The following is a 27,684-nucleotide window of genomic DNA, read 5'->3' as shown; positions in this document are numbered from 1 at the left end:
TGTGGTCTGACCAAGGCAGAATAGAACTGTACTACTCCTTTCCTTGATCAGGACACTCTATTAGTGTTGATGCAGTCTAGAATAGCATTAACTATGCTGTATCATACTGTTCACCCATCTGAAGCTACTAAGACCCACTAAACCCTTTTCATGTGTTCTGTCAAGCCAGGTGCCCCCCTCCCATCCTGTATTTGTGCATCCTAGTATTCCTGCCTATGTGTCGAACCTTGAATTTGTACCTGCTGAAATGGGACTTTAAAAAATGGTTTTGGCCCAGTCCTTCAATATGTTAAAGCCACCCTGAATCCTGATCCCTCAATTCCTTCAAATTATTTGTAAAGATGTTGAACACCAGGCCCCACAGCACCCCACTTGCCACTCCTCCCCCCCAGGATGAACCATTGGTCCCAGCTGTCCTGATTGTGCAGAGCACCTAAATGCGAGCAGCTGCTCACGTGCAGGTGTTATTTTTAGCCCTAAGAGGATTTTTAGTCCTCTTAGCCAGGCACCCCACATGTTAAGGGCCTTGAGGACCCTGAAGCTGGTGCAGATGATCCCCTTGAGGGGCCATCCAAGTTGAGGCCTGCTGAAGAGTCTCTCGAGCTGTCAGAGGAGGATGCAGGGCCACCCACATCTTCAAGAATGTTGGTGTCAGAAAGCTCCAAGTCTGGCCTGAAGAGCAATGGCATAACATGTGTCTACAACCCCAGAGCCACCACGCTAGTCATGAGTGAGCGATCACTGGAGCTCTTTCACTAACACCAGCAGTGATTAGGACATGGTCTAAAAAGACAGCTTATATAAGGCCACCCTCTTGAGCCCCCCACTTGCTGGAAATAACATGGGGCTCTGGCTCCCAATTCCCAGGTGCCCACCTTGCTGAATTTCCTGCAATATTCACTCACTTTTGGACCTAGACTATTTTCTGTGATTGAGCTTGGCTTGTTTGGACTGTGTTGCTCCTGCAAGCCTGCCTTCAGTGCTTTGATGAGAGAGACTCATGCCTCCTGGGTCTGGGATGCTAAGCTCCTGAGGGCACCCCTGGAGCATGACCACAGCCTAGCATACAAAAACATGTGCCTATTACAGGGAATTGCAGTCAATACAGAAATAGACCATACATGAGTAAGGCACAAACACATTTATTCTATGAGATATAACAAAGAAATGCTTCTCCCTTTTGTGGTCCCATAATAAAAAGATAGCAAGACCCAATTTAAACTCAGCTGTAGGAACTAGCACACACCCCATGCCTCATTAAAACTGGGTGCTCAGCTACTAAGCATGGTTCATTAGCATGTCAGCATAGCACGCTACAGATTCTGCAACATTTCTTCTTTTCTTCTGTTTTTGAATTTTTAATGCAACATTCTGATTGCAAGAACAGCCTGGATGTGTGCAACACTGCATAGGTATCTTCCTCTTGAGCACTTTGCATTTAAGCCAATCCTAATTCTTTAGAAGCTGGGAACACAAAGACCATGTGATATGTGTGTTCAGAATATCTTCTAGGCACAGCCCATTAGAATCAAATGGGACCTCACTGAGGACACACAACTGTTTTAATATGGGGAAAGGAGGCATTCTCCAGCTCAATAAGAGGTATATCAAATCTGTCATATTCCACTGTTCGACCTAATTTGTATCTGTACTTCAGGAAGGCCAATGAAAACATAAATGCACAAAAAGGAAGAACACTTTATTCTAATTGACACTTATATAAAAGAAAAAGAATGATAAACAATAAATGATAGTATCAAACACCAGTAGAAAGGCAATCTTGCATCCTTTTGTGAAAGGGTGTAGAACTATTTGCTACTGTGTGGAATCTGGAGGTGAACAGAATGCATCTCCATCCCCAAGGCAGTTTCACATCAAATACTGCCCCTTGGGAAATATTGCAATTGAGAGAAATGAGAGTGGTTGTAAACTGGCAAGGGGCAAATGCACAAATGTTGCATGCAATGTGATCCCTGAAACCACAGTGAATGTCATCCTCACAAGAAATGGGTGCACCCCTTTTTGCAGCCATCATGTCAGTCCTTTTGTGAATGGGTGTAGAACTATCTCCTACTTTGTGGAATCTGGAGGTGAACAGAATGCATCTCCATCCCCAAGGCAGTTTCACATCGAATACTGCCCCTTGGGAAATATTGCAATTGAGAGAAATGAGAGTGGTTGTAAACTGGCAAGGGGCAAAAGCACAAAGGTTGCATGCAATGTGATCCCTTAAACTACAGTGAATGTCATCCTCACAAGAAATGGGTGCACCCCTTTTTGCAGTCATCATGTCAGTCCTTTTGTGAATGGGTGTAGAACTATCTCCTACTTTGTGGAATCTGGAGGTGAACAGAATGCATCTCCATCCCCAAGGCAGTTTCACATCGAATACTGCCCCTTGGGAAATATTGCAATTGAAAGAAATGAGAGTGGTTGTAAACTGGCAAGGGGCAAAAGCACAAAGGTTGCATGCAATGTGATCCCTTAAACTACAGTGAATGTCATCCTCACAAGAAATGGGTGCACCCCTTTTTGCAGTCATCATGTCAGTCCTTTTGTGAATGGGTGTAGAACTATCTCCTACTTTGTGGAATCTGGAGGTGAACAGAATGCATCTCCATCCCCAAGGCAGTTTCACATCAAATACTGCCCCTTGGGAAATATTGCAATTGAGAGAAATGAGAGTGGTTGTAAACTGGCAAGGGGCAAATGCACAGAGGTTGCAGGCAATGTGATCCCTGAAACCACAGTGAACGTCATCCTCACAAGAAATGGGTGCACCCCTTTTTGCAGTCATCATGTCAGTGCTCCCCACCAAAGTGTGTTGTACATCTGTCTCACTCATCATCACTCTTTGAATCTTTTGCTTCCTTGGTCTAAGACAGATGAGCAAGCAAGCCGGGGAGAAATGGGAAGGGAAAATTGCCGTCATCTTCAAGTAGTCGTAGTACCTGAGCTCCGATGGCACATCTGTGAACAGCCTCAGAATGAATTCGGCTTCAGTATCAGGTCTGAAGGTGGTTGGGATCAGGACATACCGGCCTTCCTTGAGGCACAACTTCGAAAATACCATGCGATTGTCAATGTACATGGAAGTTGCCATTTTCTCTTGCACTGTCACTTTATGCATTCGATACTCTCTGTTGGTCTCAACCTAGGGTTAGAAAGCAGATTGAGTTGCATAGCATAGAGCAATCTAACACAACATGAGAGTGAGGTAGATCCTATGCTGTGACTTCAAACAGGCATAAAGATAAAGATAGAGCAGAGGTGGGGAGCAGAGGTGTTTTTTGTGTGTTTTCACTTGCTCTGTCAACTAAATTCTGGTGCAAAACTCACACCATTTGAATTGAAGAACAGAGTGTCTCAAAGTGCACTAAGGATTTCGTTTTTGGTATCAGAACTGAACTGAGCTCACAGCCACATTGTACAAAAGCCTGCTACATGGAAAAGGTCACCTTGCTAGTAGGAAACCTGTGCCACTCTACTATAAATCACTCATAGATGTACCAGTAGATCCTGACCTGACATTCTGCCTATGTCTACCTATACCTATGCTTTTGCTGGGAGTGATGCAGCAATGCTTGCAATAAGCTAGCTGAACCACCATGTGTGCAAATATGTGTGTGGCACTGATTCCTTCTGTTTTAGTAACTACTTACTGGAAAAGTAGATTACCTCCCTTAAGGCCTTCCTGCTTCTTCTCTAGTAGCAGGTTGTATGTGTTTGGCCTGACCCAGCAGGCTCTTCTTATGTTCTTATGCTCTTACCAAACTCCAACTGCTTTGGCATGCAGCATGGACACCTACCTTGAAGATTTCAAAGCCAATAACCAAGTTGTCCCCTTTCCCTTCTCTTTTGTAAATGCGCTTGTCCTTTTGCTGCAGGCAGATCATCACTTTGTCCTGTGACTTCTTGACATCAAAGACATACTTAAAGAGAAGGAAGAGGAGCACAGGGTGAGGGGAGAGCTGTGGCTCAGTAGCTGAGCAGCTGCTGCTGTAAACAATGCCTGTAGCTGAGTTGTTAACAATGGATTATCACAGGATTGGGGTGCTGCCCCTTCCAAAGTCCTATGCATGGCAGTCACTCCACAAACAAATGAACATTATGGGAATTATCATGCTCACAAGACCGGTCATATCCTCCTGGGTTAAATCCAGAGCTCCTTTTTAGTCCTGTACACTTTCCCCCTCAAACTGCATTGGGTTGGGATTAGAATTTTGCCCATATGCCCTGCCCTTCACCTTCACATGTTCAAGGGGCAAACACCAGTGATCTGTGCCCTCAGTTTTTGCAGGATATAGGCTGCATGTAGGGAGCAGACTTGACCTTCACAAATAACATTCCGAATGCCTCTAATATAGAACAGAACACAGCAGATCAGAATAGAATAGAATGATGAAGATCTTGAAGATGATGATGATATAGAAATGGAACAAACTAGATTTATGGGTAACCACAGGATAAAGCTATCTAAATCAGAATTAGACTAGTACAGAGGTTTTCAACCTTTATGAGTCCACGGCTCCCTTGACCAACTACATTCTTTCTGCGGCACCCCTGTGGGGATCAGGAGCCCAGTCATGTCACCTCTTGCCTGCAGAGCTGGCAGCCTCTCACCCTTTTTCAAACACCCTCCTCCCTTGGGGAGTGTTCCCTCAGCATCCTCTCCTCTCCTTGGGAGTCCTCCGGGCAGCCACTGCTTCTACCCCTGGTCTCTGAGCTGCCCCTCCTGCCCCAAAGAGAGGTACCTCCTCATGCTGCCTCACAGGGGCCTGGGCAGAGGATGCCCCCAGCCTTAGTGGACCAATGGAAACTGGCCAAAGGTGAACATGAGGTCAGCACCTTAACTTGGGAGGCAGCAGTGGCAGCAGCAAGGCAGCTGCAAACAAACAGATGTGCAAGCCTTTGGGAGACAGAGACACAAGAGGGCATTAGAGGAGAGAGGGAAAGAAAGAAGGACAGAGGCCAGTGTTACCTGCGGAACCCCAGACCATCATTCAAGGCCCCCCAGCGTGCCACAGCACGCTTGTTGAAAACCACTGGACTAGTACTTCCACCCAGTACTGGCAAACTGGCTGGGATGCAAAAACATAAAGCAGTTTTGGGAGCAGTATCTTCTTCCTGCCCCTAAATCTGAAGCTGAAAGGCATGGCAGGAAAACTGTCGGCTCAGCTTTGCTTTGCTGCGTAATTATTTCCATATAAGTTTAACACTGGTGAAGGAGGGGGGAAAAGCAAGTATAACTGTGCTCCAACCTGTGGGTTTTGGAAGAAGGTGGCTGGGTTATTTAAGCACCCCCCAGCGCGGTTTAACATTGGGTCTCGATTCTTTTTCCACTCTCCACGAATCATTTTCTTTTCCCAGGTCTTATGTATACTAAAAAAGGACGTGTTCACAATCCGGCAGACATCAACATCGGTGAAGTTTTTGCACCAGTCTTCAAATGACATCCTAACTCAGAGAGTAGAAAAAAATACAGTTGAATTTCCTGTGGACAGATAACACATATGTTTTGGGGCACCGTGCTCTTGCACAGGTCACATGACTTGCATGGGAGTGCAGCCCAGAAGATGAACATCCTAGTTTTGCACTGGGACATTCTGGAGGGTATGGTGGCACCATTCACATAACGAAACTACAACAGAAATATCCATGTTTTCAAAAGTAGGGACTCCATGGCTTGGCTTTTGAAAAACAGAGGGTCCACAGTACTTAGCTAACTGGGAGCCATTGGCCTAGAGAGTCGCAGGATTGTGGCATAGAACATGGGCAAGGAAAGGATTTGAAATGCACAACACAGAAACACACACACACACTGTGGTGCACTTCAAATCCCTACCCTGCATCACTCCATGGCTTTCCAGAAAAAGAAAAGAAACAAGTAAGAAAAATGTGGGATGTTCAATGCTCGGGACATCTCATTTAGTCAATATATTTAAAAACAGAACAATTATTATTTAGGTAATTTAGCAGATGTGAAATACAACAGAAACAACCAGACCCTCAAACTCACCTACTACACAAGCATGTATCTAACTGGTAGAAACAGCACTTTCCCTTCTGCTGCTATCTCTCTGACTTAAGCCCACACTAAAAGGTGGGGCATAGCTACAGACACAGGCATGGGGAATACCGCACTAGTTTTACAGGTTACAATAATGCTTGCACTTCTGTCCCATTTTTCTGATGCTCCTTTCACCTGTGGTGTTATGGAACTGTGGTTTTTGGACTGATATACCAGCATGTCATGCTAAATTTCATTCATCCCAGTGGGCGTAGTGTGGCACAACAAAGAATGACAATTGTACCTTGCTACACTCCCACCCTTTCTGCACATGCATCCTTCCGTTCCCCCATGATTCCCTCAGGATAACAGCAGGGAAAAACTGTATGCTGGTATGATGCCACTGCAAACTTTATCACTTCCCTCCTGCGATTTTGGGGGCTAAGGAGGCTGCAATTTTGCCGGAATCAAATGACACAGAAATGAGCATAAAACATGCACTATCCTTCCATTAGTTTTCTGCAAGCAGCTTTTACATTGTATAAATGTGGGAAATTAGCAGCCAGATCTAACAACACCTATTCTTGCAAGTCAGCAAGAGATGGAGTTAAGACCAGAGAGCTGAACTGCTGATAGGCAGAGACTCAGACCATAGAAATGTAATTTGGTAGAGAGGGCTCTGTGTGATGTCATTTTCTCCTCTCTTGAGTGGTTACAATTGAGGAAGTATTTACTGTTCCCTCTCTCTCTTTCTTTTTGACCAGCAATGGGAGCAGACATATACAGTGGTACCTTGGGTTACATACGCTTCAGGTTACATACGCTTCAGGTTATGTAATCCGCTAACTCCGCTAACCCAAAAATAGTGCTTCAGGTTAAGAACTTTGCTTCAGGATGAGAACAGAAATCATGCTCCAGCGGCACAGCAGCAGCAGGAGGCCCCATTAGCTAAAGTGGTGCTTCAGGTTAAGAACAGTTTCAGGTTAAGTACGGACCTCTGGAACGAATTAAGTACTTAACCTGAGGTACCACTGTATCTAACTATTCCATTCTCAGGCACATGCCTGAGGCTGCTAATACTGTAAATGGAAGTATTTCATTCAGTTTACTGCTGTTGAGAATGAAGACTAAGACTAAGAGCAAGTAAATCATATTTTAAACTGACTTCTCAGTCTGTTGTCTTATTTTCTGTTAAGTGGAGTAAGAAATGGGGAGCCAGCTTACTTTGCAGCTGGGCTTAATTAAAAGAAGGCACAGCCTAATCCTATATGCTCTCCATTTTTCTGCTAAGGATAGGACTTTAAACTCTGTGCAGTATATGTTCAACCCACAAATGTGGGTGTCTGGAGGGGTAAATTGCAATTAATATATCCTCTCTTACATTAAAAAAAAACCATCTAAGCTCAACCATAATGTGGAAATTCACAGGGAAGTGTTGGGGAAGTGGAATAAACTGCCAAGTAAATGCAGCCATAGAGACAGAAGTTGTTTGCTAGAGCAACTGAATGGCAGAAAGGTGCTTGGTTGGGCTAGACAGGAGAATACTGCAGGGGTGAGAGGAGAGAAAAAGAGGGATATCTTCAAGGAGTGGTTGGATAGCAGAGATGGAGGGTAGAGAGATGGGCAGAAGTCAGGACTAGCATCAAAGTTTGGCATGGCTGAGCATACACCAAGGGCTCCCAACCATTCAGAGGACCTCCTAAAAGAGCCACCAGGACCCACTGCATTGAGTAAGTAGACTCACTGATGAGCAGTATCTTGCCAAGGCCCTCCAAAACCTGGAGCTGAGGCTGGATGAAATGGGAAAGTGGTGGTGCTGGAGGCTGGAGCAGTGCCTTCACCCTAATTTCCCTCTTCCTGCCTATGAAATGTTATGGGCCTTTCGGTTGTCTTGACATATAAATATCTTAATGCTGCCTTAATGAGACCATTGCTCACCAGAACTCTCCGTCGTTTTCAATAGTGAGTCTTAATTTCTTCCGTTCTGCTTGGCTCACCTTTTTCCACTCCTCTGATCTGAAGGGGAGGAAAAATGTTAAATCAAAAAGCTCTTTCATTTGTATAAACATATATTTAAAGGGAAGAGCCATAAGCTGAGTGGTAGAGTATCTGCTTAGCATGAAGAAAGACCTAAGTTTAGTCCCCAGCATCTCCGGGCAGGGCTTATCAGGTTCATTGTCTGTCAGGTTCATTGGTCTATTTTCAGGGGCTGCATGTAAAATTGTTTCTTAAAAAATGAGGTAGAATGACATAGTGGTTAAAGTGCCTGAATAGGACCTGGAAGACCAAGTCCCCCCTCAGCCATAAAGCTCACTGGGTGTGAAGATAAAATAGGGAGGGGGAGAATCATGTACGAATGAGTGAATGAATGAATTTTGGGTTGACTTCCCTGGAAAAAACCCTCTTTACAGCTGAATCAAAGCAAACATCAATCCACAGGCAATCTGATTGATGTTTGCTCTGGTTCAGCAGTAAAGAGTAGGTTTCCCAGGAGAAAAGTGGCAAGATGAGAGGAAGTGTGGAAGAGCCCACTTGTGTCTGTGTTTGCATGTGTATACATCATTTTGGGCACAAGTGGGGGATCCCATGATGGTCTTCCCTATAAAACAAGAAACCTACAAAACTAGCATATCAGGGAGAAGACTATTTTACAACCATTTTCCTGGGTGCCCTAGTTTTCTATCTCCAGGCTAATGATGATTCTGCAGAAGCAGAAGGAAATAATTTGTAAGGAACACAGACTGAAAATACATATATTTGCCCAAATTATTTCCTTCTGCTTCTGCATTAACATGAGTTAGAAAACAAGACAAAACCCACTGGTCCCACTAGCTAGGGATGATGGGAGTTGTAATCCAAAAACAGCTGGAGACCCAAGTTTGGGAATCCCCGCTCTAAATAGAGCCAGCCACCACCATGTTGCCTCTGTCTTCATGTGTCCCTTGGAAATGTTTCCACACTTGAGAGTGTTTCTTTTAGCGTCTGCACCTCTCTCAAAAAGTGACAAGCATATCCTAAATATCAAAGCATGCTTTGCTTACGAATCGCTCCATGGACCGTTCCACTCGCTCTTTCCCCAGGGGTTCCTCAACCTGATCATGAAGAGTTTCTTAGTCTTTTGCCATGGCACGCGCTTCTCTTCCAGGGGCATCTTCAGGATTTCTGTCACCGAGTAGGCATGGCCTTTGACCAAACCCATTTCAGTCTGTCCCTCAAATTCATCAGAGGACGAAGGCTGCGGTGTAAGAAAAACATGAATTAATGCAGGGATTTCAAAAGTCTTTGAGGAACACAGAATCTAGTATTTCCTTCTTCTTAAGTAATCCTCTGGGTCCCTTCATCAGTTTTGCCCCCCTGACCCCAGTATTGTTCTGACTTTAACACAAGGTCCTATGATCCTTGAAAGCAAGGGTGGTGAACCTCTGACTCACGGGCCAATTTGGCTCCCAATGCCCACCTGCCCCAAATCTGACTTTATATGTGGCATCAGGGGTGGGGCAGGTAGAGACATAGCTGGCTCAGCTGCTCGACCAAGCTCCCCATAAGGAACTTTATCACACAGCCCATCGCTACAGAAAACTGGCTGGAGGTCACTGCTGATCAGCACTGACTTCAAGCCTGCTGGGCCAGCAGTGCTTCAAAGCACCGTGCAGGACTTTCACCCCTTCCCAAAACATACCTGCTTTTGAAAAAAACCACACATGCTCTAACATGTTGTGTATTGCCTCTCTAGCACAGTATAACTTTGGATAGTTTGGAACTGTTGTCTTAGCATCTCAGTTCATTGAGATTCATTGCCAGGATTTACACACCCCAGCTTTGGAGAGCATTAATTATCTACTGAATTTTCTAGTCCTTATTGACCACACACCTCTGCTTCTAGGCTTCTTTCCTCTTACTTACTTGTCCATGTTCCGGACTGCCTGTTCCTATACACACTGCTGCCACTAATAATAACGGCAACTAAAGCAAAACATTCTAAAGCTGGGGGTGGGGTGGGTGAGTGAGGGAATAATAATAAAAACACAAATCAGTGAACGGTTTTCTAAAAGTCACGATCAGTGTTAACTAACACCAAATCCACCATGTCTGACCATAACTGCAGTTCACAGAGAATCACTTCATAAGTTATACTGAGATCCACTGGCATTTCCCATGGGCTTCTCACCAGTCCTAACAATTATTCACTTGTATTCTTGACAAACAACACAGCATGCGTTTCCATGACAGCATACGGAGTTATAGCACTATTCCTTCTTGTTAAAGCTGCAAAGACTGAAAAAGATTTCCATTAATCTTGGTGGTGACTTGCCAACCTGAATTGTAACCCGCTTCCTTTTCAAATTTTATTTTATTACGAAAAGCAATTCTTAGTACACCAATGCTTTCTGTATCCAAACGCAGGATCTCTCAGTCACCTGATAAAACCAAAACATGTAGCATCATCTTTTTATTTTGAGTTATAAAGCTACACATTAATTAAAAACTCTCTGTGTGGAAACACGTAATTGCGTTTGCAAACACATCCACCTTTGCTAGAAGCTAAGTTGTGAGGGAAGCTCATTTAAGCTTGATGTTGAATTGATATTGTTCTTGTCCCCATGGAGCAATTTTCAGAGGCACAACTGGTGCAATTGAAGAAAACCGTCCATCACACAACCAATCAGCTCCTGTTTGTATGCTTCTTGATATTCACATCACTGTCGGCAATTTTTGCTTTTTTCCAAAACCAGAGTCAAACTTGGGAATGTTGATGGACTTTCACATGGAGAAGCCTACACAGCTTTTAATTTTCCATGCCATGTGTATTTTTACCACAGGTCAAGAGAAAACCATAGCCTTGAGTGTCTGAAACCAGTTGGCTAGATAAATGAAGAGCACCATATGCTTTTCTTAGCCACATCCGCTATTTACTCTTAATGCAAGCCAAATGGAATGTCTTCATACAAGATAAGAAGAGACAAAGAAAGACCTCGAGCTCAGTGCCTGCTCTGCACGTGGAGGGCCCCAGGTTGCATTTGTAACATCTCAATGGGGAGTGGGAGAATGTCCACTGTCCGAAACCGCAAGACAGCTGCTGCCAGTCTATGCAGAAAACACTGGGCTAGTTGGAACAATGGCCTCCTTCCTGTGTTCCAGGGAGCTGCTATGAACAATGTATTTTGTTCAGTCTATCAAAAGACTGGGGTGCTGCTTGTTACAGAGTCCTCGGTAAGATAGCCATTCTACAAATGAACATCATGTTCACATAAGCCCCTGGGTCCAGGGCTTCTTTTAGCCCTGTATGGGTTTCCCTACTCCTCTGCATGCAGCTGCTAGCCTGTGTAGACCAAATTGAGTTTGATGGCCAATGTCTGACTGAGGCTAGATTTGCATGGCAGTTTATTTCATTGGAGCTGGAATATAGAGCATGTTTAATGCTTGTTTTCATATTTGCTTCCAGGGGAAAAGACTGTCAGCAAATATTGGAAAGAGTGCTAAACATGTGCTATATTCCACTATAGTTCCACGCAAGGGAGGCATGCAAGGTTGCTTCTACCCAGAAATTTGTCATCTTGATGCCAACAGAATGAAAGCATTATTGTGTCTAATAGGTATATAGGAAGTTCCCTTCCAAGGAGTCAGACCATTGGGCCATCTAGCTCTCTGCACTGACTGTCAGTGGTTCTCCAGGACTTAGGGCAGGGTTTGCTCCAATTCTACATGGAGATGCTAAGGATTGAACCTGGGACCTTCTGCATGCAAAGCATATGCTCTACCACTGAGCTATGGCCCTTCCCCTTATATCATGCACTGTTAAACACGTATGTATGTATATACATACATATACCTTCACTGAATGTACACAAGTAAGTGGCCTATGAATGGTATAATAAAGGCAGTTTCGTAAAACTAAGACACCAAGAAACGCCATGTGATTCTTTGCCATTTTCCAGGGCTTTGTCTGTTGTATAATACCATTTTATAGGTTTTTATGTTGTATTTTAAACTATTAAGCAGTTTAGAACTGCTTGTAGGTTAAGTACGCAAGCAAATAATCACCAATGAGTGGTGATTACAAATTCCAGGAGAGTAGTTCTGCTGCATTTTATTTATTTGCATGCAAGTAAGCAAGCAAGCAAGCAAATAAAAAAAATGCAACACAACTGCTCTCCTGGAATTTGTAATCAGCACCAAATGACAATTTGTCCGCTGTAAATGAGTGTTTGGAAAATTGATTGTGACTATGAGAAATAAGCAACCAAACAAACTGGGAAGGCGGTAGAAGCTTGGACTGGAAGCTGGAAAACTCTGCTTTATTCATCTATGTCTGATCCAGGAATTATTCATCCCTCGCCCTATTCCAAAGCAGGTGGAACCTCACATTTCTGTGAAGAGTCAAGAGCATGGCAAGGGACAGATTAGGTTGCAGATTTGGTTTTCACAGCTTCTATCCCCAGGGAGCTCTTTCCACACAGATTTGTCTTCCGACAATCCAGTGTGCCTTCAAGGGAACTACGGGTGAACTCTCACTCCATGCACAGCTCCAGACATCTCTTACGCTTTGTCATTCTCCCACTGAAGATGTCAGTATGGAGCGTGCGTGCACACATACACCGACACACACAACTCAGGCTCCTGGGACTGCACTGCAGGGAAAGTGAAAATCAGCTCTTTTTAGTTCAGTCTTCCTACTGCAGACCCCCTATCACTCTTATAATTTGTTAGTTAGTGGGTTGGAGTATTGTTTCATTTATTGTTTACTAATGTTATTTCTTATTATTCTTATGGGGTGGGGACTGGTGTTTTGCTTGTTTTTTGTTTCCCCCACCATGCTGTATGGAATTTTTATGCACCATTTGAATCCTCCTCCACATTTGAATGGTAGATATATTTTCAGTGTAGGCCTCTAGGAGACTTTCTGGGTGACAAGCAACTATATTATAATTTTTTTAAAATGCTCCTTCTCTTAGTAATATAAAATTACCATGATGTAACAGCTGATTAATCCTTCTCTTCTTTGCACCTTCAGCAAGTCTTCAAAGAGTTTCGCCCGCTCGATGATATCATGGCTGTAGTGGCCATCAATCATGTCAATGGATTCTGCAACTGCTCCTGTGAAGTCAACGATGGCCTCTGCGGTGTTGCCACCATCCAGGGCTTCATAAGACCCGGCCATCCTAGTGGTAACACAATGCACATTGAGGACACACCCAGATATATGAAGAAGGTTTCGCTGCTCCCAATGGGCTGCCTCCCTCCCCTCTAGAGGAATCGTGCTTACCTAGGTTTCATTTCCTTTGTTAGGAGATCACTAGACACTTGTTGGTATTTTGTAATATTTGGGTTTATTTAAAAATGCACGGGTTGGGCAAAGGTGGAGCAAGCACAGCTTAAATACTCCAACCTATGGGGAAATCCACTACCCCACATCAGATCTCCAGAGAAAGGCAGCCAGAACTCCAGAATGATGTAAGTTGGTCAAGCTAAAACTCAATTCTCTGCCTTGCCATCTTGCTAACTAGTCTTAGCCCCCTACAAAAATTGCTGTTTCCTATAATTTGTTTACCCAGAGACCTAGATCTCACCATCCTTAGCTCAGAGTGGGAGAATGAAAGGCATACACCTTTTAGTTTTGTCCTCCTAGCCATTTCCTGCCCACTCTCCTGCACTCTCCTGCAGATAAGCCCCATTAAATTTGAACTAGAGTAGAATTGTGCTGTCAAGGGAGAGCTATGCATTACCTACAGGTATAGACAGGGTGTTCTTTTCATCCAGAACTTGCCAGAACTCAGGTCTGGCACCTCTCAAGTAGGCACTACTGTCATTATAAGAGAACATGGGTTCATGGTGAGTTCTGGCACCTCGTTTTCTAGAAAAATAGCACTGGGTATGGATACCTTGCCAACTTTATCTGGACTGTTGAGGGAGTCCCTTATAGTACTTCTGTCTCCATGAAATTTCTCATAGGAAACCCTCCCAATCTGATGCTACATGTGTATTCTATGCACTGCAAGGAAAGTGAAAATCGGCTCTTTTTAATTTAGTCTTTCTACTGCAGACCCCCGATCACTCTTAGATAATTTGTGTATTCTATGTAAGGCATGAGGTAGGAAGGGGCCCCAAGATCATCATGGGCAATTTGTTAAAACCACTTGGTTTTGGTAACATTGTAACATTTTGTAACAACATTACGAGGCAGTTTTCATTTTGTTGAAAGAACAGAAATTGTGCCAAGTCAAAGCAATCACGTACTTTGCGTAGGCCTTCTCCAGAAGGGCGCTCCAGAATTCATTGCGGTCATTAGAATGGCAATAGATCAGCTCATTGTCTACAGTTGGCAAGCGGTCATCTATGACCACATCAATCCATTCTCCAAAACGCCAGAAGCAGAAGTGAAATATCCCCACATTTTGATCTGGCTTATCTGAAACCCAGTCCTGTTCCTCAACATCTGGAACCACCTAAAGTGTCCAAAGAAACAGAATTACTCCAAGCATTGAGGCAGGAAACATTTCTCGATTAACTGATAAAATGGATCCATTAAAAAAATAATCAGACCCCAAAAAACATGGATTTGTAAAAAATAATTTGTAATTGGGGAGGGGGAGACTTCCATGACAAGGAAACAATTTAAATTCCTTCTTAGTTAAGATCATTCTTATAGCCCTAGAAAAAAGGATACTAGCTTTTCCTTACCAATCTCCTGGAAATCACCCAGATATTTTTCCAGCAGACCCTGATCTTCCTGCTTGTCACTCTTTCCCTAACTGTAACTAAGCCCATGTATTTGAAGCCTGAAACAACCACCATAGATATGGTCTTGCCTCCACTCTGTGCCCCCTGCCAGATTTCTAAAACTGGAGCGCTGCACCTTCAACAGGGACAGAATGTAGAAGAACAGACACACCAATGGTTTGCAGCAAGTCATGCTAGTTTTCGTGGGTAAAGATGCTGGAGATCCACATATATATATATATATATATATATATATATATATATCTTGCATCTATATTTCAATTAGTTTCAAAAGAGGATACAGTGGTACCTCGAGTTACAAACGCCTCAGGTTACAAACTCTGCTAACCTGGAAGAGTTACCTCAAGTTGAGAACTTTGCCCCAGGATGAGAACAGAAATAGTGTGCCAGTGGCATAATAGCAGCAAGAGGCCCCATTAGCAAAAGCACGCCTCTAGTTAAGAACAGTTTCAGGTTAAGAACGGGCCTCCGGAATGAATTAAGTTTGTAACTAGAGGTACCACTGTACAAGGTAGAAGGGATTGGTTTGGGACTGCAGAGCTAAGAGAAGAGGCTAAGCCTTTCCTCCCACACCTTCTTCCTGATACGAATCACCTCTCCTCAAATCCTATTTGCCCTGTTAGGGAAATGGATGGTTTTACAAAATTATTCATTCAGAGTAAATTGGTCAGCCAAAGGATGAAGAACTTTTTTTTCAGATGAAGGGCTGCTTTGCATTCTTGGTGACCTTCCAGGGGCCACAATCATAGTTCCATCCAATCAAAAACACTCAATTGGTGGATGAAGCCAAGTCTGTGAGGACTGTGGGCTTGGGGAAAGTTCTGAAGGGAAGAGGGCTGCATTTGACCCTGGAGGGCTGCATTTGACTCTGCCTCCCCATCCAGATGTGCTCATTAAAAAATCACTCATGGAAAGAAACACCAGTTGTTTCTCTTCCAAGATCAAAAGGACTTGGGATCCTAAACCACATATGATTTATTGTTATTACTGTCTAAAAGCGAAAGTATTCCCAGAGTAGCTGGCTTTAGCGTCCTTGACACCCATCGCTTTAGAGCCCTGGGAATCCTCGTCTGTTGCTCAGTAGCACAGTACCTTTTGCCAGAGGTTCTGCCGAAGGGCCAGGCAAGAGCAGGCTGCCACAAACCAGCAGTTTCCCAGCTTCCCTTGGTGCAAGTCGTGGGAACTGATTCCATTGACAACCAAGTGAGGATCTTCAGAGAGCTCCTTTAAAGGCAAAACACACATAAGCAAATTGGTTTCACAGTATTATAAATCAGGCAAATGGCTCCCAGGTTTCAAACGTTTGACCTGCTTGAAATTTTGCTGAAATGTTTAGGGTCATCCACATTTCCGCTGTGTCCTGTGATTTCTGGGCATGATTATCAGAGGTTTTTCTTCCGCCCTGCCGCTTTCCCCAGGAAAACCCGCTGTTTACCGCTGAATCAAAACAAACATCAATTGGGTTTTCTGCAGATTGACATTTGTTCCGATTCAGCAGTAGACAGCGGGTTTTCCCAGGGAAAGAGACAGGGCAAAAGAAAAAGCTCTCAGGCCTGTGCCTAGAAATCAAGGGACACGCAAAGTATGGATGAGCCTGTTGGAAGATTCTAGAAGAAACCTGGAAAATGGTCTTGAACAAGTTGATTCAACAGAATCAAAACCCAATCTTATACACGTTTACTCAGAAGTACATTTCAATGTGTTCAGTGGTGTTTGCATCCAAAACCAAAATCCTGCTGTGAGGCAAAGGCAGGGCTGTGAGGTGGCTCAAAGGGCAGGAGTCATTCCTGTATGCCCTGGGGCAAATTATTTGCATTTGCAGATTACAATTTTTCAGCGGGAATCATAAAGATTGATAGCAGAACCCTATAGATATTCCAAGCTGTGGAACATGCCATACTAGAATAATGACCTGAGTGTTGTCACAGACCAACGTGAACACAGATATTAAGGTTGTGTATACATTACCATTTAATCTGGCTCCAATGCGTTCCTACCACTGGTGTTTGAAGCTATGAACACATGATGTTGGCCACAACCCACATCAATCTTGCAGTTTCTTGAGAAATGCTGCTGTTTGGTGAGCCTCCCCCCAAAAAAACCCTACCTTCCATCAGATTTCCTCCCAAACCATCTCCCACTGCTTTGCATTTCAGCTGAGGTGTGTACCTATGAGACAGCCATTGTGCATGCACAGATGATAGCACATGTGCAGTTGAGAGTGGGGGGGGGGACACCAAAAAGGTAATATGGATCGGGCGAAGACCCCCCCCCCCATGGTGTGAACAGCAGTTTGCAAATGTGGCTTGAAACATAATGAGTGAAATGGCCCTGCTGCGTTTTAAGTCGCTAATGTGTTCAAAGCTTTAGGAGTTAAGATACCAAAACATCAACATCCTTTTAATCACTGCGTAGGAAGAAAATATCCCAACTCTACACTGGAAATAGTTCAGAATTCCGAATCTTATCTCTGGCATTAATGCTTTCCAGCTTCCTTTTATAACTTTTAATAGTGAATGCATTTCAATAGGAGTGTTGTTGGGTTCAACTTGCTTGTGACCTTAGTTTTGGAATCCAAAACAATAATCATTCAAGCACACTCACATTTGACCAGCCGAAAAAGAGACTATATATCATACTTGCATCCCTTTGCCAAAATTACAATGCAAAGTCATGGTGAGAATACAGCTTGTCTGGGTTCTCTCATCGCTTTGAGCCTCTGAGTCCCAGAGGTCAACAATGCAGACAGCCTTCCATGTGGATGTGGTTAAGGCTTATTCCAAAACAAATATAAGGATGACACAGAACTTCTTTTGCTGTTTCTTTCCCCTTCACATTACAGTTGCATAAGTCTGCATAAACTTACAAGCTAGGAGCAGCCTAAGAATGAATGTTGCTCAACGTATTTACAAGCTTAAAGTGATTTGATTCTATCACACATTCACAGATAAGACTACCATGGGGAATGGGAGAATTCATGGGGGGGGTGTCTTTATTCAAGTTATTGGGAAGTCTTTGACCTGAATTTTAAGCTATTTTCTCAATGAGCTAAAATTTCAGGGTAAGGAGACAAAACTGCTTGATTTGAAAGCTTTTGTTTCCAGCTCTGTTTCTCCAGTATATTGAGCTACACCCTCCTGAGCCTCCAAGCATAGTCAGGGTTTACCCTCTCAGTCATCGGCTCCACCTCACACATCTAAATCTCAAGATGACCTGGCAACCATAGTTTTTATTATACAGTTTGTAACTGCAATTCTAAACAGGCTTACTTTAGAGTAAGCCCAAAACATGCATAGAAGTGCACTGCCTGACTAGTAGAGGTAGAAATTAGAGAGTTCTGGAACCTCGTTTATGATGAGATGAAAAAGATTTTTAAATTAACATTCTCAAAGAATTCTGGGAAGTTGTGTTTGTTAAGCAGGCTGAAAGATGTTAGGAGAGCTCTATTCCCCTCACAGAGCTTGTGAAGAAGCATTCCACTCTGTGAATTGTAGCTCTGTGAGGGGAACAGGGAGTCTCCTAACAGCCCTCAGCACCTCTTATCAAACTACAGTTCCCCAGAATTCTTGAGGAGGCATCCATGACTGTTTAAATGGATATAATGCTCATTTAAATGCATAGTGCTGATGGGGTCGTACTGAACTGCATTATAACAAATCCTCTGATGGTCTTTCTGTGCTGTCACAACTCTCCCTGAAATCAGAACTATAATTCACTTGGCTGACGCTCACTAAAAAGAGGAAAGATGTGCGTTCTTTCGGAAACAATAAATGATGTTACTGCCTCTCCCCGCTCCCCCCCACACACCGGAAGTATTTATGGACTATTCCACATAAATTTATCAGCCATAAAGGATCTCGTAAATAGCAAAGCACCCTGCATTTTCTTGATGAGAGAGAAGCCTTCCACAGAACCCTAAGGGATGCTACCACCTCCCCACTTACAAATGGGCAAATAAAAGTTAGTACCAGCTATGGAAATAAATCTGATCATTTTAGTGCATCTGGAATGAGCCTGCAGGCAGAGAGAGAGAGAGAAAGCGCATAACTACATAATGCAGTATTTAAATAAAAGGTATCATTTTATTAGAAGCTTTAAACAAGACAACTGGATTTCCTCTGTATTATCTCTCTACTCCTAGGGCTCTGTGACAGATGTATGTGTTATTTCAACATTGAACAACTCAACCTTGGGAGGAATATGGCTTTTGACATCCTGTATTTTTGGACAAGGATTAACCAGCTTCTTCCTTCTAAGAAGAGGAGGTAGAGGGCAGCAGACATCAAATTAGATGGTTTCAGGCTGCATGGGGACCAAGTGTGTGGCTTCAATCACTGAACAGATGAAGACTTCCCCCATAAGCCAAACCTGTGAGGAAGAACAGAGGCTGCTGCCTTATACTGAGTCAGACCATTGGCCCATCTACACTGATCGGCAGCTGCACTCCAGGGCGTCAAACTCAGGTCTCTCCCAGTCCTACATGGAGATCCTGGGGTTTGAAACTGGGGTATTCTGCAAGGAAAATGGATACTCTACCCCTGAGCTATGGCCCTTCCTAAAATATTTTAGAGTCTTTTCTTTGAGGGCCAACATCACTGAATATATGGTGGATAGCAACTGAAGAAAGGACCTCGGTGGCGATACCCTGGCTGTAGAATGCTCTGACCAGGAATGCCTGTTTTGATATAATTTTGGCACCAAGCAAAAGCTTTCATTTGCTTGTTAATCTGACTTATTTTATGGCTGCCAATTCCTTTTACATTGCTTTGTATTTACCATATTTTTCGCTCTATAAGACACACTTTTTCCCCTCCAAAAATTAAGGGGAAATGTGTGTGCGTCTTATGGAGCAAATGCAGGCTCTTTGGCTTCAGCGATAGCAACGCGAAGCCTCCGAAGCGCAGAGGGAGCGCTCCCTCCACGCTCCGGAGGCTTCGTGTTGCTTTCGCTGAAGCCTGGAGAGTGAGAGGGGTCGGTGCGCACCGACCCCTCTCGCTCTCCAGGCTTCAGGGATAGCTGCCTGAAGCCGGAGGCTTCAGGTTGCTTCGCTGAAGCCAGAAGAGCGAGAGGGATTGGTGCGCACCAACCCCTCTCGCTCTCCTGGCTTCGCTTCGCTAGAGAAGCGCTGCACAGCTTTCCCTCTCTGCGCAGCGCCCCTTCAGTGAAGCGGGAGGAGAAATGGAAGGGACTCCACTTCTCCTGCCACTTCTCTGAAGGAGCTGTGCAGAGAGGGGGAGAATTTTTTTTCTTGTTCTCCCCCTCTAAAACAAGGCGCGTCCTATGGTCGGGTGCGTCCTATAGAGCAAAAAATACGATATTTTATTTCTGCTCACTGCTTTTAAAAAAACTATCAGCAGAGGTAGCTGTGTCAGTTTCTTGCAGCACAAACAACCCAGGAGGGTCTTGTGTCTAGCTAGACATGCAAAGAGCCTGGCCTGGCATGAGGCAGCTTTGTGAGTCTACAAAATGTGGTAAGAATTTATCCACACTTACCTGTTGCTCCGCTCATTTCAGACACAGGTCTGTGCTTAAATGCTCAAACCTCCAAGGAGAGGTTTTTTGGTTTTTTGCCCCAGAGCTTTCCCCATGAAAACCTGTTTTTAAGCACTCAATTGGAGCAAATGTTAATTGAGGTTTTCCTCAGATTGCTGTTTGCTCTTATTGAGCATTGAATAGTGGGTGTTTGCTGTGAAATTTCCACTTCTCTGAATTTTGCAATGCACTTCCCCATCCAAGTACAGTGGTACCTTGGGTTACATATGCTTCAGGTTACATACACTTCAGGTTACACACTCCGCTAACCCAGAAATAGTGCTTCAGGTTAAGAACTTTGCTTCAGGATGAGAACAAAAATCGTGCTCCGACGGCGCGGCAGCAGTAGGAGGCCCCATTAGCTAAAGCGGTGCTTCAGGTTAAGAACAGTTTCAGGTTAAGTACGGACCTCCGGAACGAATTAAGTACTTAACCCGAGGCACCACTGTAATGTGTACAAAGGTATATGCATGGAGTGAAAAAACATGTACAGTGGTACCTCGGGATGCGAATGGGATCCGTTCTGGAGCCCCATTCGCATCCTGAATGGAACGCAAGTTGCGACGACGTGTCAGCGCGTGCCGCATTTTGCCGCTACTGTGTATGCGCGCGATGTCATTTTGAGCATCTGCGCATGTGTGAGCAGTGAAACCCGGAAGTAATGCACTCCGTTACTTCCGGGTTGCCGCGGAGTGCAACTCGAACGCGCTCAATCCGAAGCGCATTCAACTTGAGGTATGACTGTATTAGTGAAATTTAACATACAACAACATTAAGAAATATTAAGAAAACTGCTTTGCAAAAATATGTAAATTGGGCAAAATTGCATAAAACTTGTTGGTACCATCTGTCTCAAGAGACAATGGAGTGCACCTTGGTGGGGTGAAGTCAAACTACTGCATTAGCAGCACCAAAGTGACTTCTCCTGGGTGCAAGCCTGGGTAGTGTGTATGGAGGTCCGGGGCTGTCCAGACAACAAGACCCCACTCTCAGCCTTACTGGCACCAGCTTGGCTGCAGGAGTTTGCTGAAAGGAGGCATACAAGGTGCCATCTAAGCATCTTAGGAACTCCACTCCGGAATTGTGTAGGGTTTACTCCTTGGCCTTTTCTTCTCCGAAAGATAGCATGCAAGGCAGAAGAGGTTTAGGATCAGTTTTCCTTCTCCTAGATGGGCTACCTTCCCAGGTTGATGAGCCCCATCTGCCCCTCCCTTCCCTCTAAAGCATACGCAGAATGAATGAATCTTTATTTGCATCAGCCATTGGCCGTAGTAACATAACAACAATATGATAAACAAAATAAAAAAAATAAAAAGTCAGTTACATAATTATATAAAGTGGTACCTTGGGTTACAGACGCTTCAGGTTACAGACGCTTCAGGTTACAGACTCTGCTAACCCAGAAATAGTACCTCGGATTAAGAACTTTGCTTCAGGATGAGAACAGAAATTTTGCTCCTGTGGCGCGGCAGCAGCAGGAGGCCCCATTAGCTAAAGTGGTGGCTCAGGTTAAGAACAGTTTCAGGTTAAGAATGGACCTCCAAAATGAATTAAGTACATAACCAGAGGTACCACTGTATAAATAAATCTATGCACATAGAAAACTAGCTAGGGCAGAACGCTTTGCCTGACACCCAGCTTTCAGTATGGAGGGATTTTTTAAAATATATTTATTTTTTGGTACAGTCGTACCCTGGTTGTCGAACACCCTGGAACTCAGACTGCCTTCTTGACCATTTGACCCACTATTGGCCTCATCCGCTCCTTCCGCCAGACCCTGTCTTTGTATGCAGGGGCTAGTCACTGAGGGTCTGAGACCCATCAGCTACCAGCCAGTCAAAGCTGTTTCCCGGGGTGTGGCTGCTGTCACATACTGGCAGCTTCTCGGAGCCACAGGTGAAAGCTGAATGTAGGGTGGGGGCCAAAGGTGTACAAACTAACCCAGAAGGAGCAATATGTGTCCCCCACCAGGGGTACTACCTCTCCCCCAACACCCTATATACCTCTAATTGTATAAAGAAATGTGTAAAGTTCAAACTAAAGAAATGTGGAAAGTTGAACTTGAGATTGGGGGGGAAAATGAGAAACTGTGAGAAACTGCAATGGATTATTTGCCCTGAGCTACAATCCTTTTCTAAATTCAGAGAAGTCTGCTCTTAAACTCTCTCACGGAGCATTTAAAGTTTAGGCGGGCAAAGACGCAAGGGGTTGCTAGCCAACCGCAGCACACGAGAGCGGACAGCAATATCAAAAGCTATAACTGGTGTGTATTTTGCAAGCTTCACAACTGATGAGAACAAATTTAAGAGATCCCAGAGCTCACCGTGAGGCTTGCTGCAGTCATAAAAATGTAGTACATTTTGTCATAAACCACACATTGTTTAATTTATGGTATTCAAAACAACATTTTACTTTATAATGCCTTAGATCCAAGAACATTTGGGAAACTTTTGCTCGTTCCCGAGGACCTTCCTACGGCTGTCCTATACCTAATCTTTTTCAGAGGCTCATAGCAGAGCGGTTTGAAGTATTTCATTGCCTCGTGGTGGCAGTCTATGCCCAGGGATCTCACGCACGCAACCACAATCAAATTATCAGCACATTGGAAGAGTTTGCTTAGCCCCGAGACATGAAGCTAGTTGTGAATGGAACAGCTGGAGAATCTTGGAACTTGTAACCCAGAATGAATTGCAACAGTCGAAACCATCAGAGATCAAAAAAGAGGGAGTTCCACAACTTTTGGGCTTATTCTTATTGTGAATGGAAAATCCCTCCAATATTTAGTGATGATATAATTTATCTGCTGGGATAAAACACAGGTGGTTTTGCTTACAAATGATCTAACTAACGGTAGCTCAGCTATTTCTTCTATGTAAATATGTAAAAATGAAAGAGCTGCTGCCAGAAAAAAACCCTATTAATTCTGGCCTATGTTTAACTGGTAATAAATAAGGTGCAGACTCATAACATTGTTTTGTTATATTGTCATCTGGTTTGAAGTTCAGTCAGTTTATTCTGTATTGCCAAACTGAGAGACGTCTGGAAGAATGGTCTTCAGTAGGCTGAAGCCACAAAAATAAGCTTTCTGAAATGATGATTAATGGGATGCTACACAAACGGTTCAGCCTCATATGTCCCTGCCTCCCCCCACCCTGGCCTTTTCCTGGGCGATGCTATTATGATCCTTGAGTTGCTTATTTCTTTATAGTGAAATGCAAACCCTAATGAAGCCAGAACCGCCTTTGGCTTTAATGGGGTCAAGATGTCATTCTCTATCGATTCCATAGCATCAGCAAGTCAGATATTGCAGTAATACATGTGAGGACAATAATTTGTGGTAGAGGGTGGACTGGAGCAAAGGTGGGAGACTTGTCAATATATTCAGCTGCCTGTGCCCCTTCAGGGCTCACCTCCATTGAGTCACAGACAGAGAGGACACTCACTGCTTTTACACCCACAAACTTTGAAACACACACATAGAGATCAACACATGCATTGTGGTGCAGTAACTAGAGTGCTGGGCTAGGAGACCAGGATTCAAATCCCCACTAAGCCATAAAACTCACAGGGTAACCTCGGGCCCATCACTGTCTCTTAGTCCGCTCTACCTTCCGGGAATGTTGTGAAGATAGAATGGAGAGTAGGAGTACCATGTACACCACCTTGACTCCTTGGATGAAAGGTGTGATTATAGAAAGAAGAAGGAAGAGGAGGAGGAGGAGGAGGAGGAGGAGGCAAACACATATATGCAAGCATGTGTATTTATGAAAGCTCATCCATTTCTGAGTCACACCCACAAAAGTATTTGCTGTACGGACTGCCGTACTGTGAAACCAAGTGTCCCTGTGCCTGTTCAGACACACCCTTAGGTATGCTCTCATGTTAATAACTACATGCATACATACATATACATTCACACAAAACACAAGTAATTTACCTTCTTGGTTGTGGTGCTGAAAGTGACAACGATATATGCGATAGTCAGCTGCATGATGAGGATTAGAGGTCGTCGTAAGCATGCCGATTTCATTAACCGCCCCATGGCAAAAGAGTTTAGGCACGGGAACGAATTGTGTCCGTGCTCTTGGCTGGATCTGACTCTCACTCTTCTCTTCTCTTCTCTTCTCTTCACTAGGTAAGCTATCAGAGAAGGCTTTAAGAGGGACCCTGCAACTGCAAACTCCTCCCATAGTCAAGGACTTCCAACCCAGCGAGTCTTGCACCTGCAGGCTGGGGCCAATCACAGAATTCGCCAGCGAGATAAAATCTCTTCCTTGCTTAGAAAATGACACACATTGCATCCTTGGCATTTCCAGGAGGGCTTAAATGTTCCTGTGCTTGAAAGCCTTGGCAGCTATTTCCAAGCAATGCTAAGAACACTGACCCTGAAAGTGACATGACCCAACATAATATTGTTTCATATTCACTTTTACCCATCATGCTACTCTCCAGTTTCTAACTCCTGCCAATCTATGCATCCCCATCATGTCTGATTTCTTTCTGTTTTAAGCAAAAGTCTGTATAAACTAACCAACTGGAGAGCATATCTCTCCTGCAGAGCATGCTCAGTCCAAACTGACAGCATCTATGGCAAAACATATTATTTGTGTACAGTGCACAGGGCCACCTTCTGCAGCAATTAAAATTTACTTAGCTTCAACCTCTTGCCATTGCAGAAGCAGCAATTATTTATCTTATACCGCTTTCACCCTCTTAAGCTAACCACTTTTATCTATCAAGGAGAGTCCCGGTCTCTCTTTTTCCCCCTAGTACCTGTTCTTTTTAAAACTGTAAGAAGTATTATGGCCCTTTAAAGACTAACCAATTTATTATGCCCTAAGCTTTCAGGCACTACAGTTCAGTTTTTCAGATGCGTAAAAGTGTTGCCCTGAGTTGCAGGCCCGGGGTTGCATGGGGATTATAAAAAGAGAGCTCCCAAGGAAATGAAAAGAAGAAAAGTGAAGTGATAATTTCGTACTTAACAATGGTAATTCAGAAAACAATTTCTGATGCATGCTCTGGTTATCTCCCGCTTGGACTACTGCAATGCGCTCTACGTGGGGCTACCTTTAAAGGTGACCCGGAAACTACAACTAATCCAGAACGCAGCAGCCAGACTGGTGACTGGGAGCAGCCGCCGAGACCATATAACACTGGTCTTGAAAGACCTACATTGGCTCCCAGTACGTTTCCGAGCACAATTCAAAGTGTTGGTGCTGACCTTTAAAGCCCTAAACGGCCTCGGTCCAGTATACCTGAAGGAGCGTCTCCACCCCCATCGTTCTACCCGGACACTGAGGTCCAGCACCGAGGGCCTTCTGGCGGTTCCCTCACTGCGAGAAGCCAAGTTACAGAGAACCAGGCAGAGGGCCTTCTCGGTAGTGGCGCCCTCCCTGTGGAACGCCCTCCCACCAGATGTCTACCAGACTTTTAGAAGACATCTGAAGGCAGCCTTGTTTAGGGAAGCTTTTACTGTTTGATGTATCACAGTATTTTAATATTCTTTTGGAAGCCACCCAGAGTGGCTGGGGAAGCCCAGCCAGATGGGCGGGGTAGAAATAATAAATTATGATGATGATGGTGATGATGATGTCACAGATATCCTGGCATTGACATTGGCACACTAGATTTGGTATTTTTTAAGAACAATATTGTGCCTACGACAGAATCCTGCAGCACCCTATTTGTCACTTTTCCCCAGAATGATAAGGAACCATTTGTGAACGCTCTTTGAATTTGGTCAGTCAACTAGCTACAAATCCAATTAACAGTTACCTTGTCCAGCCCACATTTTACCAGGTTCACAAGAATATCACTGGCGGGTTGTCAAAAACCTTACTGAAATCAAGATGTCCACAGCATTTCCCTGATCCTCCAAGCTTGTAACTTCCATCAAAAAGACATGTGGTTTGTCTGGCATGACTTGTTTTTGAGAAACACATACTGGGTCTTAGTAATCACAGGATACTTTTCTAATTGCTCACAGAGCAACTGTTTCATTATCTGTTCTAGGGCCTTCCCTGGTATCAACATCAAGCTCACTGGTTGGTAGTTTCCTGGGTCTTCTTTCCCCACTTTTTTTTAAAAGATCGGGACAACATTTGCCTGCTTCCGGTCTGCAGGAACCTCACCTGCTCTCCAGTGACAAGTGTCATCTCACACTTTCTGCTGCATCTACCCATCACTTTCTTTCACAAAAGTCCTATCTTTTGGGGAAATATTTTTTGTGCAAAAGCTCAAAATTCACAAGTATGTGACTGAAGCCTACTCAAAAAGCAACCTTCTGGAGACACACTAAGTTTCCAAATAGGGAAAAATTGAAATAGTTGATCCTTAAAACAGCATTCCTTCAGTTTCACTTGCCAGAGGGCATCTCTGAAAATATTGACAGGAAAAGAGTTGTTTTCCCCCTCTTAATTAGTATTTTCAGCATAGCCAGTAGAGTCACAGCTCATTAGGCAGAACTCTGCATAAGCGTTAATATCACTACGCAAATTTACTCTATATAGCAGCACAAGTCTGCAGGGGTAGCCTGCTGATGAATATGAACTCTTCTGCATTTTTGCAAACACTTGCAAATGTCAATGTTTTTAATGTGGGGTGGGGAATGGATGAACAAATTTAATGGTCAGAAACAAGCTGAAATATATTTGACTGGAAGGTTGATAGCATGGTGAAGCTTCATGTTCTCAAGGCCTGAGCTACAACAGAAAGAACAATGTGTTAGCAGTCTCTGGCTGCTTTCTACCTAGCACAACCAGTCTCTAAGCAAAATAATGAATGAATACAAATCTAATGTTAGAAATGGCAATAATAAGAAGCCAGTGAGAATATCTCAATCTCTCAGGACATTTTACTGCTGACCTGAATGTTGTACATGAACAATCTATGGAACCCAACCTTCTGCTGAATGCCACTCTACAGTAAATACATTCTAGAGGGTGAAAGCAATGTGAAACTGCATTAAAATTTATTTATTTTTAATTTAAATTTTTATTAACATAACATAAAAAATGCCAAAGAAAACCCCCACGTTTATCAAAATTGCAGAACTGTGGTACAGAGGTTATATTTTTCAAATAAATAGAAAGAAGATAAGATGGAAAAATAAAAGCATCACGAAAGCCATGAAAGCCAAATTTTGCAATTTGGTTGCGGGAAGACAGTTTTGTACAGTGGTACCTCGGGTTAAGTACTTAATTCGTTCCAGAGGTCTGTTCTTAACCTGAAACTGTTCTTAACCTGAGACATCACTTTAGCTAATGGGGCCTCCTGCTGCTGCCGCGCTGCCGGAGCACGATTTCTGTTCTCATCCTGAAGCAAAGTTCTTAACCCGAGGTACTATTTCTGGGTTAGCGGAGTCTGTAACCTGAAGCGTATGTAACCCAAGGTACCACTGTATA

General features: G+C 43.8%; 1 protein-coding gene across 8 annotated transcripts in view; it reads right to left on the bottom strand.

Annotated features, from left to right (window-relative positions):
* Positions 1-27,684, bottom strand: part of CAPN6 (calpain 6) — a 66,467-nt gene that overhangs the window by 13,003 nt on the left and 25,780 nt on the right. For 6 of the 8 annotated variants that reach the window (XM_080990530.1, XM_080990531.1, XM_080990532.1 and 3 more), the window contains 8 exons: positions 15,842-15,973; positions 14,246-14,454; positions 12,978-13,170; positions 9,052-9,245; positions 7,949-8,026; positions 5,262-5,457; positions 3,810-3,932; positions 1,162-3,154 (listed from right to left, as the gene is read on the bottom strand). In XM_080990530.1, the coding sequence (XP_080846656.1) occupies positions 1,757-3,154; positions 3,810-3,932; positions 5,262-5,457; positions 7,949-8,026; positions 9,052-9,245; positions 12,978-13,170; positions 14,246-14,454; positions 15,842-15,973 (2,523 nt within the window). In that variant the 3' untranslated portion in view covers positions 1,162-1,756. Of the gene's footprint in view, positions 1-1,160; positions 3,155-3,809; positions 3,933-5,261; positions 5,458-7,948; positions 8,027-9,051; positions 9,246-12,977; positions 13,171-14,245; positions 14,455-15,841; positions 15,974-27,684 lie in introns of those variants that run through there. The other 2 variants (XM_080990534.1, XM_080990527.1) reach the window with 2 other exon arrangements.

Source organism: Podarcis pityusensis (genome assembly GCF_964106645.2).
Source record: "Podarcis pityusensis genome assembly, chromosome: Z".
NCBI classification, from domain to species: domain Eukaryota; kingdom Metazoa; phylum Chordata; class Lepidosauria; order Squamata; family Lacertidae; genus Podarcis; species Podarcis pityusensis.
The sequence above is the reverse complement of the archived record's forward strand: the minus strand, read 5'-3'. Positions and strand labels throughout refer to the sequence as shown.